This window comes from Moschus berezovskii, chromosome 7 (genome assembly GCF_049115385.1).
Source record: "Moschus berezovskii isolate FMDL1 chromosome 7, NW_MosBer_1.0, whole genome shotgun sequence".
Classification (NCBI taxonomy): Eukaryota; Metazoa; Chordata; class Mammalia; order Artiodactyla; family Moschidae; genus Moschus; species Moschus berezovskii.
In genome coordinates this window covers 31,439,458-31,456,788 of record NC_142466.1, presented here as the reverse complement: position 1 = coordinate 31,456,788, position 17,331 = coordinate 31,439,458, and the positions used below count along the sequence as shown (strand labels likewise).

The 17,331-nt window shown below is 35.7% G+C and overlaps 1 protein-coding gene across 3 annotated transcripts in view; it reads left to right on the top strand.

Annotated features, from left to right (window-relative positions):
- The window catches only part of DENND4C (DENN domain containing 4C), a 123,629-nt gene that overhangs the window by 40,534 nt on the left and 65,764 nt on the right, over positions 1 to 17,331 (top strand). For all 3 annotated transcript variants that reach the window (XM_055428160.2, XM_055428158.2, XM_055428159.2), the window contains 6 exons: positions 734 to 903; positions 3,888 to 4,126; positions 5,030 to 5,096; positions 6,155 to 6,213; positions 7,331 to 7,475; positions 10,341 to 10,516. In XM_055428160.2, the coding sequence (XP_055284135.2) occupies positions 734 to 903; positions 3,888 to 4,126; positions 5,030 to 5,096; positions 6,155 to 6,213; positions 7,331 to 7,475; positions 10,341 to 10,516 (856 nt within the window). The remainder of the gene's footprint in view (positions 1 to 733; positions 904 to 3,887; positions 4,127 to 5,029; positions 5,097 to 6,154; positions 6,214 to 7,330; positions 7,476 to 10,340; positions 10,517 to 17,331) is intronic.

Genomic DNA, 17,331 nt, shown 5'->3' with positions numbered 1-17,331 from the left:
ATTCTTTTTTTTTTAATAGGAGGCTAACTGAAATAGTTGGTAAATTTCCCTGAATGTTTCTTGCATTGTTGGCAGTATGCAGGAAAAATAAATTAATGGTTCTGTTAAATAGAGTTTTAACTAGTGTATTTAATACATTTTAGTGTTATAGGCTGCAGTCCATGGGGTCGCTAAGGGTCGGACACGACTGAGCGATTTCACTTTCACTTTTCACTTTCACACATTGGAGAAGGAAATGGCAGCCCACTCCAGTGTTCTTGCCGGGAGAATCCCAGGGACGGGGGAGCCTGGTGGGCTTCCGTCTATGGGGTCACACAGAGTCGGACACGACTGAAGTGACTCAGCAGCAGCAGCAGCAGTGTTATAGTGAACTCTAAGTCCTTGAGTAAAAATAAATGTTAAATTTGTTATTCTCATTTCTGTTATGGCAAGAGAAAAGTTGATCTTGAAATTTCACACATAAATATCTCACATATAAAATTTGCTATTAAAATATCCTATTAGTATGTTTTACATATTAATAACTACTTAAAAGTAACTTAAAAATTTTCGAGTTGCCTGGTCGTCCAGTGGTTAGGACTCTGCCCTTGCACTGCTGTGGGCCTGGGTTCATTCCTTGATCTGGGAACTAAGATCCCACAAGCTGTGCAGTCCAGCCAAAGAATGAAAAATAAAAAGAATAAATAAGGAATCAGTGGATAGATAAATTATCATTACCTTCTTTCTCCAAAAGGTTTAATTTTTAGGTATCCAGAAGAGGACTATGAGTCATTTCCACTCTCAGAATGTGTCCCTCTCTTCTGCCTTCCGATGGGAGCTACGATTGAATGTTGGGATCCCCAAAGCAAATACCCACTTCCAGTTTTCTCAACTTTTGTGCTCACAGGTTCTTCTGCTGAAAAGGTATGTTTTCCTTTTATTAAACCAATTTTGCCCATGGTTTTAATCCACAGACTGTTTAATATGAGATGTCTTATTTGAATGTTAGGATCCTATTCAGATGCAATACATTTTTTATTTAAATTTTGTACTATAATGCCCAAAGTGAGAAGTTGACATGAAAATTGAAATCAGGATACTGATACCACTCGAGTGTTCTTAAGAGCAAATATAAAGTCTGTGGAGAGATACAGCCAAAACCCAGGACTCAAGATGAGATTCTAGTAGAAGATAGAAGACATAGGTACCAAAGGATGAATCAATAAGACACAGATCTGGATTATACCTTTAAGATATTGAAATGATAGAATGATAATATCAAAGATATTATAAATTGAATATATAGTTGAAACATTCAATAGCTAAGAGAGAAGCTTAACACATCAAAGAAAGAACAGGATATTTTGAAAAATGAATAGACAGGTTGGAAAAAGAAGTGTCTAGAAATGCAAAATATCCTTAAAACTAAAAATTTAATCAGTGGCTTAAACAACAGGTAAGTCTTGCATGAAGGAAGAATTAATGAAGTGGAAAATAAGTTACTTCGAATGTGGCACAGGAAAACATAAAAGGAGTTTAAAAATGTAGAGAATAGAATCAAAAAGACCAATAGATACTTAATAATCCAGAAGGAGAGATTAGAAAGAGGAGAGGCAGCATTTTTAAGAGCTAATGGTTGATTGAGAGTTTTCCAGGGTTGATGAAAATTTGAGTTTTCAAGTTAAAGATGTATTCTGTATCTTAGGAGAAAAAAAAATACATATATAGGGGACTTCCCTGGTGGTCCAGTGGTTAAGAAACCACCTTGAAATGCAGGGGATGCAAGTTCGATCCCTGGTGGGGGAACTAATATCCCACATGCTGCAGAGCAACCAAGCTGGCACACCACAACTACTGGGCCCACATGCTGCAGCTAGAGTCTGCAGCACACAAAGAACCCACATGCCACAACTAAGGCCTGATGCAGCCAAATAAATAAAAAAGAGTTTAAAAAAAAAAAAAAACGTATATAGAACCACTTATTTTCATGTTATAGTAAAACCATGGAATACCAAAGATAAAAAACATCCAGAAAGGAAAGACATAGCACTAGCCATGAAAGAAAACATGAATAATAGGACCTTATTGAAGTTAAGGACACCTGTTCGTTCAAAGGTACTATTAAGAAGGTGGAAAAGGAAAAAAAGGGTGGAAAAAGAGAAAGTAATGTGATACAGTATGTGTTCCACAAGGGTCTTATATTCAGAATGTTTAAAGAACTTCTGTGTTGTCAACAGGATAAGCGGTAACTCTGTGGCCCAATAGTTATACACCTGAGCATATCCCAGGAGATATGAATGTGTATATTCTCCAAAGCACATGTATATTTGTAAGTTCCAAAAACTCCAAACATGTGTAAACAGTAATAATGACAAAAAATAATCATTTAAAGTAAAAAAGAAATGGCAAAAAAATTAGGAAATAAAAAGTAAATAAAACTACAGATCTAGTGGAAATTTAAAAATTGAAACCTTTCATAGGATATTTGATAGAATACTCAATTTTAATGAAAAGTGTAACTGACAGAGGCTGACTTTTGTGTAGCAAACAAAAATGCATCTGTGTCCATGAGCAGCCTTCATGTTTTCAACCACTGTAAGATGACAGCTAAGGTTAAGTGTCTAGCAGTGTCTGGAACATAGTAAAATACTCAGTGAATGAAGGCCAATCCTGTATTGACTGGATTGCTTACAAGTAAGCTAACTCTAGCTTAATAATCATTTATAGTTTCTCACTTTGAAAGCAGTAAATATAAATGAATTTTTAAAGATCTTTAAACACTTGAGTTACCAAATATACCTTGACTAGTAGAGAACAACAGAGCCTCTTTGAGATGCTTTTGACATATTGCTTGTTAAAAACCCTTGAGATGACTTTGAAATAACTGTATCCGAGAGTGTTGTTTGTAAATTAAAGGGTAAATATGATATAATTCACACAGACATAAATATGACATATATACACATGTATAATACGTACACACACACATGTATATAGTGTTAGAAGATTTATAAAAGTGTCATTTATCTATTTTCAGTTACAAGACTTATAAAAGTATCACTTATCCATTTTCAGAACTTTTTCATCACTTGAAACAGAAGCTTCTTCTAATCCTACCGTATGTCCCTCTTTTCTACTATCTGTCTCTACCAGTTTGTCTGTTCTAGGTAGCGTATATAAATGGAATCATATAATATTTGTCTTCCTGTGTCTGGCTTGTTTCACTTAGCATAATGTTGTCAAGGTTTGTCTATGTTGCAATATTTTTCAGAATTTGATTCCTTGTTAGGGATGAATATTACATATGAGTATATGACTGTATTCAAATGGGTATATCTTTCCTTTTCCCCTTTGCTTTTCACTTCCCTTCTTTTCATGAATGTATATACAGTCAGCCCACTGTATCTATAGATGCCAAACCTATGGATCTGGAGGGCTGATTGTACTACTCATACATTTTATATAAGGAACTTGATCATTCATGGATCTTGGTATCCGCTGGGGGTTCTGGAATCAACCACCCTTGAATACTGAAGGACGACTGTACTGCATTTTGTATATCTGTTCATTTGTTGGTGGACGTTTGGGTTGTTGCCATTTTTTTGGTTATTGTGAATAATGCTGCTGTGAACATCAGTGTACAAATATTTGTTTTAGTCCCTGCTTTCGATTGTTTTGGATATATACATAGGTGAATCATATGGTAATTATTTAACTTTTGGAGGGGCTGCCAGCTGTTTTCCACCATAGCTGCAATCATTTTATATTCCCATCAGCAGTGCTTGAGATTCTTTTTTTTTAATCTGTCATATGTACTCTAAGTAAATATTTCTTTTGGAATACAGAAAGAGAGAAATTAAGTTTTAAAAAACACTCAAATTTTATCATGAAATTCTTTTACTCTGTAGGTATATGGAGCTGCAATCCAGTTTTATGAGCCTTACTCTCGAGAACTTCTAACAGAAAAACAGCTCGTGCAGCTGGGCCTGTTGACACCTGTGGAGAGAAAAATGGTCTCTAAATCCATCAATTCGAACAAATGCATTTGTTTACTCTCGCACTGGCCTTTTTTTGAAGCTTTTAGAAAATTTCTCATGTTTATCTACAAACTTTCTGTGTCTGGACCACATCCTCTTCCCATTGAGAAGTATGTATAATGATTTGAAGGGTGTCTGATGGAAAAATTGGATGTGTATATGTACATTTCATTGTTTACCTAACTTTAAGCATAAAAGGTTGAAAGGGAAGGCGAATCACAATCATCCTACTTTTTACTTGCTTGCTTCTTCACAGAATCCCCGACTTTGAATTTAAAACTGAGGAGTGGTGGTGAGAATGATCACATAAAAATGTGGAATTCTTTTGAGAATTCAGCTACAGAAGAAACATACACGTTGCACTGTGTGTGTTCTTCCTGCTTATTCTCGAATAACCAAGAGAAAATTAGCTGCTGATGCAGACACACCCCAACCAATCCAAATGACCATTTCAAATTAAAACATCTCTAAACTGATGTAGAAATTAAGGGTGAGGTAATTGAGACTTCCCTGGTGGCTCAGACGGTAAAAACATCTGCCTACAATGCGGGAGACCCAGGTTTAATCCCTGGGTTGGGAAGATCCCCTGGAGAAGGAAATGGCAACCCACTCCAGTACTCTTGCCTTGAAAATCCCATGGATGGAGGAGCCTGGTAGGCTACGGTCCGTGGGGTCAAAAAGAGTCAGGATTGAGTGACTTCATTTTCAGTTTCTTTGATTGATACTAAAATAAAGTTTTGGTTTTAGTGTTGATTGACCTCTACATGTTTTCCCTTCAATTTGTAATTCTCTTTGTCAGGGAAATGTTTTGTGAGCTAGAAAAATAGATGTGGAGTCACTGTCTTTTTAAAGTCACATCTTTTCTGACTTCTAATGGCACATTGACTTTTGTTTATTAAGTTTTAGGTAAGTGGCTTTGTCAAATCTGGGATGATAAATTATATTTAAGATCTGTTAAAATCCATGAAGTATTTTAGAAAAGTAATTGTCTTTATTTCAATTTTTTTTTCTAGGCACATTTCACATTTTATGCAAAACATCCCTTTTCCTTCACCTCAAAGACCAAGAATCCTGGTACAGGTAATCAAAAAAGAATATGTTTGAGGGGGGTGCTGCATATGTTCATTCCAGTCATTGCAGTGTGGACTCTATGGCCCTTTGGGTTTAAGGTGGAGCAAGATGCATCCATTAAATCCTTGAATTCTTATATTTTGTATCTTTAGCAAATACTCTTTTGTACTATTTTTTTTGCATTTAGGATATACAGAATTGTAATAATTATAATACTTGTTCATGACATCATCATTGGTCCATTTGTGGCCTAAATTTATGTAGCTGATTTTAATAACATAAAACCCAGAATTATGTTGAGGGCAAGTTTCTAATTTCAGAGTGACTTAATATTAAATGTGAAATCAGTTATGGTTGGAGGGCATAAGTAAAGTTGTCTGTTATAGTGCTCTTTAAACTGTCTTTGTTAAAGGACCAGTTTCTTTTTTATTTCTAGTCAATGGCAGACCTATATAAGCAAATAGCTTGTGACATAAACAGTCAGTATAGACATGAACAAGTCTATACCCTGTCCAAAGACATGAGTTCACTGATGATGTAATTGGATATGAGAGCAATGTCAAATTGCCATAAAAGTTTCTAAATCACTTTATGTATACTATTTCTTCCTAGACCGATAACAGTTTGTAGACTGGCACTTTGAATAGCTCTGATCTGTAGAGGAAAGCTATTTAAACATTTTTTCTAAGATAGTTACCAACCTTATATAGGATAGTCAGGTATTGTTAATCTTGAATGTATTTTAGTTCAGCAAGTATTAATACATATTAAGTAGTTGCCAAATATAGAGTAAATATATAAAAGGCTTTTAAAGAGCAGTTACTTTTTTTAAACAGGTGTGTTTTAATTGACTAACCGAATCAAAATTCATTTGATTTGATCATTTAATTATAAAGAATTATATACTTCCAAGTAAATACAGCTGTTGTTTTATATTTTAGTACATGGTTCCAAAACTGTATCAGTCTGCATATGTTTAGTTTAAGTTTTTCATTTTACCCTTGATGTAAATATTTAGGTTTCAAAACTGGCTTCGTTAATTTATCTTTTTTTTTTCTTTATTTAAGCTATCAGTCCACGATGCATTAATATTATCACAACCAGTTTCTACACCTTTACCACTAAGGTAATTAATGGTATATAAAATAATACATTTATACACTTGAATCAGAATGCTTTAAAATATTTTAAGAGTTAGTATAATAGAGCTGTGCTATTTTTACAAACTGAAAATACTCTTAATGTTTCTAAGTCTGATAGCTGGTTGGATGGTGGGGGTCATTCACTATTTTAAAAATGAAACACTTAAAGAGAGTTGAAAGATCGGGTGTAGGGAGTATCTCCCTCTTCCTCTCATCTCCCCTCCCCATATCCAGTTTATTACTAAATATTTCAGGTGAACTGACTTTACCTCCTAAAATGTCTTGAGTCTATTAGCTTCTCTTCATCTGCATTGCTAGTCCAGGCTTTGCATGGTCTTTTATCTGAACTATTTCACTCAGTTCAGTTCAGTCGCTCAGTCGTGTCCGACTCTCCGCGACCCCTTGAATCACAGCATGCCAGGCCTCCCTTTCCATCACCAACTCCCGGAGTTCACTCAAACTCATGTCCATCGAGTCAGTGATGCCATCCAACCATCTCATTCTCTGTCGTCCTCTTCTCTTCCCGCCCCCAATCCCCCCCAGTATCAAAGTCTTTTTCCAGTGAGTCAACTCGTCGCATGAGGTGGCCAAAGTATTGGAGTTTCAGCTTTATTATGAACCTTTTAATTGGCACCCTTTTGCTCTAGTTTTTCAGTTTTTTATTCACACTGCGGTGCGTCTTGTTGGAAAATGCAAATATTTTTATTTGGGGCATAATCTCTTTCTGTATTCACCCCTTCCTTTCCTATGCTATAGTCACAATATTTCAATTCCTTGAACATGGCAGGTGGTTTTTCTTGCCTCAGGAACTTTTCACATGTTGTCTCCCCACCAACCCCTACCTTCTTTCTTTTGCACTCGGCTCAAACGGCTGTTCTTTAGGAAGATCTTTCCTGATAAATGCCTCTTTGTTTCTGAAGGATGAGTTTGAATCATTCTGTTACACCATCTCATTAACTTTGCTAGTTTTCAGTGATGACTAAATCAGGACTTGAGGTTAATGTTATATTCTCAATTTATTAATATTCAGAAAATACTTTAATAAGCAAATCTTAATACCTTTTGGTGAAATAGTTCATAATATTTTCTCTCCTTTTCTAGTGGCGCTAACTTTAGCACCTTGTTAATGAATCTGGGTCCTGAGAATTGTGCAACACTGCTGCTCTTTGTTTTACTTGAGAGTAAGATTTTGCTGCATTCTCTGAGGCCAGCTGTGTTGACTGGAGTAGCTGAAGCTGTTGTAGCTGTAAGTATAGAATTTTCTTTTTGGTACAGAATTCTTGAGAGAATTTTTACTCTGAAGGGAAATTTCCTTCAATGAAAACAACTTTGAAATTGCCACTAAATGTTTAACATAAATGTAATAGAGTGGCAAAGAGATAATATAAATAAAAAAAGTAATTTGTATTGAGAAAAAATTTGTTTCTAATTTTTCATATCTTGGAGTTCTTCAGAGAAGCTATATGATTACATAAAAATAGAACTTGTGAATGAAGCTTACTGTATTAAATGAGAAGTTCTAGTCAGTTTCAGCTGCCCTAAAATTGTGGGCATGACTAATTTCTCCCAATTTGAACCTTTAATCATTGTGGGCCAGTAACGTACAGGAAAATCTAGATGATTATAAAATTGAATAATGTACAAATGCTTTGCTATTGTGAGAAGCATAAATAAAAATTTAAGTCCTCTCCTGTTTTAAAACCTCTTGATGGCATCCCATTGCAGTTAGAGGTCTGATCATTAGGGCTTTGTAGGTCCATAGTGTTGAATTTTGGATGTTCCATTTCTCTATCTTCCATTATTTAATTTTAAATAGTTGACTCTCCTCTCTTCCCTTCCCCATTTTAATATCGTGGAGGGAAGGATCTAGGTCTCTGTTTCACTCCTATGTCCTCAGCACTTATTACAGTTAAATAGCATGGAGTAAACACTCAGTAAATACTTGTTGAATCGACAAATGGGGTATGTCTCCAAGATCTTAATCTGGTCAAAGAAATACAGCTAGGACTGAAAACACTAATAACCATTTGAGATGGTTCATGGGGGACAAAGATCCTAGTTATATACTAATTATTCCAAACCTCCCCAGTTGCATGTGAAAGCAAAAGTAGTTATAGCATGAAAATATTTGTTAATGAACTGACTAGTTCTAGAAAGTTCCCACTCAAATATTCCTTCCTATAAAACTTTAGGGATTATCTACTGCCCTCTGTCTGAATCTTTGTAGTTTAGTCTCTTGCAATGTGAACTTGGAAATCTTATTAAAATGCAAGACTGCTTCAAATTTATGTAACTGATGTTGCTTGCAAGACTATTGATAAATGAGGATTTGATAGTAAGGCAACTTATCATTTAAAGAGAAGAAAATTGAAAAGAATGGTGACAGGATAAATTATGCAAAAGGAGAATGAGTTTAATATCAAAGAATATTGAAGAGTTAATGGAGCCCTATAGCAAGAATTGGTGGAACCAGTGAGTATTTTTGTGAAATTGACTGTATTTTTGATTGTGCTGCAAAAGTCAAAGATGAAGATAAGGATGTTGTATTCTGTTGTTCAGTAGTTTTATTCTGAGATTTCTTACATAGTTGGAGGTGTAACTTACCTTTTGTTGAATGGAAGATAGTTTTCACTGGAGGAAATCTGGAGTCCTTGCAAGGTCCTTTGCAAGCATTTCTGTCCCTCTGCTCTCTGATCTCATTTTCAGCTTCTCTCCCTTTCGCTCACTCTGCTCCAGCTGCACTGGCCTGTGCTACCCTGGAGCATATTAGGCAGTCCTCACACCATAAGGTCTTTGCCCTGGCTGTTCCTGTTCTTCAAAGTGCTCTTCTCATAGATATCCCCTTGACTAAATCTCTTACCACCTTCAAGTTTCAGTCCAGTGTCTCTTTCTTAATGAGGCCTACCCAGTTTGGCCTGTTTAATAATATAGCCTACTTTCCCTCTTTCCTCTCTACTGTTCTAAACTCTAGTACCTTTTACTTGGCTTTACTTTTTTTTTTCTTTCCTCATAGGACTTAGCACCCTCTCACATGGCATATAGTCTATTTATTATGTCTTCTTTTTGTTTTCTTTCTTCCTGCTAGACCATATGTTTGAGTCAAATCCTGGCTACCGCTTGTTTTTTGTAAATACGTTTTACTGGAACGTAGGCCATTTATTTATATATTTCCTCTGCTTTCGTACATGAAAGCAGTTATTTGTGACAGACGCATTATGGTTTGCAAGCCATAAAATATTCTGTATATTTTACAGAAAATGTTTGCTGACTCTTATGCTATACCATAAACTTCATGAGGGCATGGATCTTTGTTTTATACATTGTTATAGCCCCATCATGTAGAACAGTTTTTGGTACATGTTAAGTGCTCAGTTGCCAGAAAGCAAGTAAATGATTGAAGACAGAATTCCAATTCTATATAACCATCTGGAATAGCTGGCAGAGGTAGTAAATACTATAGGTAATTATTTGGAGTGAGTAATGATGGGTAAGGTGACAGTTAAACTAGACCTTGAAAGATAACAAAGATTTTTATAACAGAGGAAAGATTTTGTCATCAGTGATTAAAATTTTAATATTAGTTTAACTGGATCATTTTATGTTTATTTGGGCAGTTAGGAAAATTTTTTGTTGAAATTTTTAGTTGACTGTTACTATTCCCAAGATAATCATTTAAATTTTTTGTTTAGATCTTGGTGTTCTTAGTTGAATTTTAATTAGAGGTTATCTTGAAATTTAATAGATGGATGAAATGCATCAGTTAAAAATCATGAATTTGTTTTATAAAATTTCCATCAATTTTTTCCCTTCTCTCACTTTCCCCATAAAATAGGAATGTGGATTTTCTATAGACATTAGAATTAACAATCAAAGAGCTGTTAGCATTTTAATTGTGCTTATGATCATTGTCATGCCTAAAGGTTTTAATCACATTGGTTGATAGGATTAACCTGTAATGTTTTATAGTCATTTATATTTTGGAATGAAGTTTAAAGTGAAAGAAACTAGACTTTAACTGCTTTTTAACAGTCCCTTTCAATCATATTAGTTAATTATGTAATTCTCATTGCAAATTTAAAAGTTGGTTAATTGTTTAAAACTCTTTTCCCAGATGATCTTTCCGTTTCAGTGGCAATGCCCATATATTCCCCTTTGTCCTCTCTTACTGGCGGCAGTGCTCAGTGCACCTTTACCATTTATAGTTGGAGTTGACTCAAGGTATTTTGATCTTCATGACCCACCACAAGATGTTGTTTGCATTGACTTGGATACAAACATGTTATATCTGTAAGTTGATTCTTTTTATATTATCTGCCTTTATATTTTTATCCACATGTAATTGTAGCTCTTTGAAAGCATATACAAATTGCTGCTTTTAAAAGTTGTTAATAAGTCTTCATCTTCAATTCAGTGATTCTCAATCAGGACAGGTATCAGAATCCTGGAATGTTATGTGGTTTGAAAAAGAGTGTGTTCAGTATTATGATAGTTTATATTAGATAATGTTGACAGTAGGCAGGAGATGTTTATGTTTATCAGAAGATAATATGGATTCTTAAAAAGAAAAAGGGTGAACCCTGCTTTCAGAGCTCAGGCGATATGGTCAGTCAGTCAGTTCAGCTAGTTGGTTCAGTCGCTCAGTCGTGTCCGACTCTCTGCGACCCCATGAATCACAGCACACCAGGCCTCCCTGTCCATCACCAACTCCCGGAGTTCACTCAAACTCATGTCCATCGAGTCGGTGAGGCCATCCAGCCATCTCATTCTGTGTCGTCCCCTTCTCCTACTGCCCCCAATCCTTCCCAGCATCAGAGTCTTTTCCAGTGAGTCAACTCTTGGCATGAGTTGGCCAAAGTATTGGAGTTTCAGCTTTAGCATCAGTCCTTCCAATGAACACCCAGGATTGATCTCCTTCAGAATGGACTGGTTGGATCTCCTGGCAGTACAAGGAACTCTCAAGAGTCTTCTCCAACACCACAGTTCGAAAGCATCAATTCTTCGGTGCTCAACTTTCTTCATAGTCCAACTCTCACATCCATACATGACCACTGGAAAAACCATAGCCTTGACTAGACGGGCCTTGGGTGGCAAAGTAATATCTCTGCTTTTTAATATGCTATCTAGGTTGGTCATAACTTTCCTTCATGGCTGCATTCAGCATCCGCAGTGATTTTGGAGCCCAAAAAAATAAAGTCTGACACTAGGTTTAATTCAGAATCCATGTGTAAGTCACAACATAGTGACCTTAGTCACAATATAGGGTAATATTATGCTGTTTCCTTTAGTTCAAGATTTGAATTTTACAGGGATTGTAGAGAAATCGAAACTAAAAATCAATCACATGATTTGTGTTTACGGAGGTGATAAATATGTATGGCAGTGGTGTAACTGAGGTTCAGAGAGTAGGGTACCACACGTAAAAGCAGCTTCACCCGTCCAGTTCTAGATGGATGTTTAGGCGCTCCCTCCACACCCAACCCCCCAACAACGACGAAGTGGGAAAGAGCAGTACATAGTGAAAGTTCCCTAGTGTCAGAGTCAGATTCCAGATGCTGGATTGCTTTTATTCTTTTCTGTTTGATATTGGTAGAAAATGAACAGAGGAAGAGTTTGGGATGAGACTTCCGTGGTTACAGCAGTAGAATTGGTTGGGGAAAACAGGCTTGCGTTGAACCCGAAGAATAGCTTAAGGAAGGAAGAAAACATTTGATGTACCTTAAAAAATAATTTTGAAATGAATCTATCATTGTATTTTGAAAACTGTAATTGTGGTATTGTTGTAGCTCCATACTATGTTTGTTTATTTGATCTTTCAATACTTTTTAAGAATTGAGATATAGTTGATTTATAATATTATACTATTTTCAGGTGTACAGCATAGTGATAGAGTATTTTTATAGCTTATATTCCAATAAAAGTTACTAAAAGCTAATGGCTGTAATTCCTTGTGCTGTGCAGCAGTGGTCCCCAACCTTGGTGGCACCAGGGACCAGTTTCTTGGAAGATAATTTTTCCGTGGACTGGGGGTGGGTGGAATGGTTTGGGGATGATTTGAGCAACATTGCATTTATTGTACACTTTATTTTAATCTAATACTGCCACTAAAGTACCTGTCTGTGGCCCAGAGGTTGAGGACCCCTGCTATACAGTATATCCTTATTGCTTATTTATTTTGTATATAGTAGTTTGTGTCTTTTAATCCTGTATCCTTGTCTTGCCCCTCTCCCCTTTCTTCTCTCTACTGGTAACCATTAATTTGTTTTCTATAAATGTGAGTGTGTTTTGCTGTGTTCATTTTTTTGTTTTGTGTTTTAGATTCTACATATAAATGATATCACATAGTGTTTATCTTTGTCTGACTCATTTTACTAGGCATAATATTCTCTAGACCATCCATGATGCTGCAAATGGCAGAATTTCACTCTTTTTTTAATCCGTTCAGTTCAGTCACTTAGTTGTGTCCGACTCTGTGACCCCATAACTGCAGCATGCCAGGCTTTCCTGTCCATCACCAACTCCTGGAGCTTGCTTAAACTCATTGTCCTTTGAGTCCATGATGCTCGCCAGCTGTCTCATTTTCTGTCGTCCCCTTCTCCTCCTGTCTTCAATCTTTCCCAGCATCAGGGTCTTTTCCAGTGAGTCAGTTCTTTGCATCAGGCAGCCAAACTATTGGAGCTTCAGCTTCAGCATCAGTCTTTCCAATGAATATTCAGGACTGATTTCCATTAGGATGGACTGGTTTGGATCTCCTTGTCAGTCCCAAAGGACTCTCGAGAGTCTTCTCCAACACCATAGTTCAAAAGCATCAATTCTTCAGCGCTCAGCATTCTTGATAGTCCGACTCTCACATCCATACATGACTACTGGAAAAACCATAGCTTTGACTAGATGAACCTTTGTTGGTAAAGTAGTGTCTCTGCTTTTTAATATGCTGTGTAGGTTAGTTACAGCTTTTCTTCCAAGGAGCAAGCGTCTTTAATTTCATGGCTGCAGTCACCATCTGCAGTGATTTTGGAGACCCCAAAATAAAGTCTATTACTGTTTCCATTGTTTCCCCATTTATTTACCATGAAGTGATGGGACCAGATGCCATGATCTTAGTTTTCTGAATGTTGAGTTTTAAGCCAACTTTGTCACTGTCCTCTTTCACTTTCATCAAGAGGCTTTTTAGTTCCTCTTCACTTTCTGCCATAAGGGTGGTGTCATCTGCATATCTGAGGTTATTGATATTTCTCCTGGCAAATATTCTTGATTCCAGCTTGTGCTTCATCCAGTCCATCTTTTCTCATGATGTACTCTGCATATAAGTTAAATAAGATGGTGACAATATACAGCCTTGACATACTCCTTACCCTATTTAGAACCAGTCTGTTAATAATTTTTATTCATTTATCTGTTGATGGACGCGGGTTGCTTCCGTGTTTTGGCAGTTGTAAATAGTGCTGCTTTGAATAATGGGGTGCATATATCTTTTCAAATTAGTGGTTTCTTTTTTTTTGGACATATACCCAGGAGTGGAATTACTGGGTCATATGGTAATTCTATTTTTAGTTTTTTGAGGAACCTCCATACTTTTTTCCATAGTGCCACTACCAATTTACATTTCCACCAGCAGTGTATGAGCGTTCTCTTTTCTCCACATCATCGCCAACATTTGTTATTTGTCTTTCTTTTTGATGATAGCCATTCTGACAGATGTGAGGTGACATCTCAAAATTGTTTTGACTTGAATTTCTGTAGTAATTAATGATATTGAGCATCTTTTCATGTGCCTGTTAGCCATCTGTATGTCTTTGGAAAAATGTCTCTTGAGTTCTTTCTGCCCATTTTTTTTATTGAATTGTTTGCTTTTTTGATAATAAGTTTTATGAGCTGATAATGAGTTGTATTGTTTGCTTTTTTGATACTGAGTTGTATGAGATGTTTTGGGTGTTAATTTCTTGTTGGTCACGTCATTTGCAGGTATTTTCTTCTATCCATAGGTTATCATTTTGATTTGTTGATGATTTCCTTTGCTGTAAAAGCTTTTAAGTTTAATTAATTCTCATTTATTTTTGCCTTTATTTATTTTACCTTAGGGGAGTGATCCAAAAAATATTGCTATGACTTATGTCAAAGGGTGTCTTGCCTTTGTTCTCTTTGTCTTTTAGAGTTTTATGGTTTCAGGTCATATATTTAGGTCTTTAATCCATTTTGAATTTGTTTGGATATTTGGTGTGAGGCAATGTTCTAATCTCATTTGTTTTACCTGTAGCTCTCCAGTTTTCCCAGCACCAATTGTTGAAAAAACTGTCTTTTCTTCATTGTAAATCTTGCCTCCTTTATCATAGACTGATTGTAGGTGCATGGGTGTATTTCTGGGCTTTCTGTGTAGTTCAGTTGATCTATGTGTCTGGTGTTTTGCCAGACATAAAATGTGCTGTTGCTGTGTTTTGTTTTGTTTTTGCTGTTGCTGTTTTGATCACTGTAGCTTTGTAGTACAGTGGAAATCGGGGATGTGATGCTTTCAGCTTTGTTCTTTCTCCTCAGGATTGCTTTGGTAATTTGAGGTCTTTTGCGGTTGTTCAGGAATTTTAGGATTACTTGTTCTATTTCTGTGAAAAATGTCATGACTATTTTGATGGGGGTTGTATTAAATTTGTAGATTACTTTGAATAATATGACCATTTTAGTGATATTAATTCTTCCAGTTCAAGAAGAGCAAGGGATATCTTTCGATTTCTTTGTATCATCTCCACTTTCCTTCCATGACTTTTTAGACTGTAGGTCTTTCACATTCTTGGTTAAGTTTATTTCTGGATATTTTATTCTTTTTGATACAGCTTTAAATGGGATTTGTTAAAAAAAACTTTCTCATAACTCATTATTGCTGTATAGAAGCAACAGATTTCTATTAATCTTGTATCCTGCAAGCTTGATGAATTCATTTATTAGTTCTAATAGTTTTTGTGTGGAGACTAGCATTTTCTTCAAAAATTTTTTTTAATTGAAGTGTAGTTGATTTACCAATGTTGTGCCAGTTTCTGCTGTACAGTATAGTGACTCAGTGATACACATACATACATTCTTTTTTAATATTCTTTTCCACTATGGTATATCAGAGGATATTGAATACAGTTCCCTGTGCTGTACATTAGGGTTTGTTTATCCATTCTGAATGTAATAGTTTGCATCTTCCATCCCCAAACTCCCAGTCCATCTGTCTCCCTCCCCCGTTCCCCTTTGTCAACCGCCAGTCTGTTCTCTGTGTCTGTGAATCTCTTTCTGTTTTATACGTAAGTTCATCTGTGTTGTACTTATAGGGTTTTCTATATAAAAAATACATATAGATGATATATATATATCATATATATACATGTATATATACGTACATGTGTTGTACTTCTAGGGTTTTTTATATAAAAAATATATAGATGATATATATACATGATATATATATATCATGTCATCTATAAAGAGTAACAGTTTGACCTCTTCTCTTCCAATTTGGATGCTTAGTTTAACAGGAAGGATGTCAGCTTTTCACCAGTGAATATGATGTTACCTGTGAATTGTCATATATGGCCTTTATTATGTTGAGATTTGTTCCCTCTGTAGCCACTTTATTGAGAGTTTTTATGATGGTGGTTGAATTTTGTCAGTTGCTTTTACAGTGTCCGTTGAGATGATCATGTGGTTTTCCTCTTTCCTTTTGTTAATGTGGTATGTCACATTGATTGATTTTTTTTATATTTAACCATCCTTGTGTTGCTAGAGTAAGTCCAACTTGATTGGGGTGTATGATCCTTTTTATATATTGTTGGATTTGATTTGCTAATAGTTTGATGAAAATTTTTGCATCTATATTCAAAGATATTGGCCTGTAATTGTCTTTTTTGTGCTGCATTTGTCTGGATTTGATAACAGGGTATTGGTGGCCTTGTGATGAATTTGGGAGTGTTTCATCCTCTTTAATAATTTGCAGTACTGTTAGAAAAGTTTGGTAGAATTTCCCCGAGGAACTGCCTGGTCCTGGACTTTGTTTTCTGGAATTGTTTAAATTGCAAATTGAGTTTTGGTACTAGTGATTGGTCTGTTCAACGTGTCTGTTTTTCTTTTGCTGCCTTTAGAATTTGCTGTTTACCTTTAACTTCTGCCATTTTAAGTATGGTATCTCTTGGTTTGGGTCTGTTTGGGTTCATCTTATTTGGGATCCTCTGTGCTTCCTTTACCTGGATATGTTTCTTTTCTCAGGTTTGGGGAGTTTTTAGCTATAATCTCCTTAAATACATTTTTGACCCCTTTTTCTGTTTTCTATAGGGTACCCCTCCCTATAAGGTGAATACTGGTACATTTAATGTTATTCTTGAGAGCTCTTAAACTGTTTCCATTTTGAAAAATTTGTTTTTCTTTTACCTCTTGTTAGTCCCAGCAGTTCTCCAAATAGGCTTGTCTCCCCTGCATAGGATTCCTGGACTGCGGTGCCCTGCATTTGGCTCTCAATGCTCCCTCCCCTGGGTGGGTGTCCACCTTATAATCTTTTTCCTCTGAGCCCCTCCATGGACACAGGTCCCAACTCAAATCACTTTTCTTTCCTTCCGTGTGTATCTGTCTTATTGCCTTGGTGGTACAGTAGTTCACCTGATAGTTTTCAGTTTTTCATGAGAATTGTTCCATGTGTCAATGTATTTTCTGATGTGTTGATGGGAGGAAGTGAGCTCCGTATCCTCTTGGTCCACCTACTTGATCGATCTCTACTGTGGACATTTAGATTTACTTATCTCCTAGAAACGATGAACTACTTGGCAGGCACTAAATATTTCTTATAGTACACATTTTGTTATTTTTTAGTAACTATCTCTGAAAAAGTTATTTTAAGGTTGCATATATTGTGGTACTTTGGAAATTATTTTGAAGTTGTAACTCAAAGATTTACCCCATTTTATTTGCTATACTGAATAAAATAATACAGAGATTATCAATTTTGCCTTGGCTTAAATACCTTCTATGTAATTTCTAAAGATCAAAACACTATTTCTAAAATAGTTTTGAATGTTTAATTATACAATTATGAAATGTTCTAGGTACCAAAGAATTATAGAGAATAATGTAAATAATCTTCA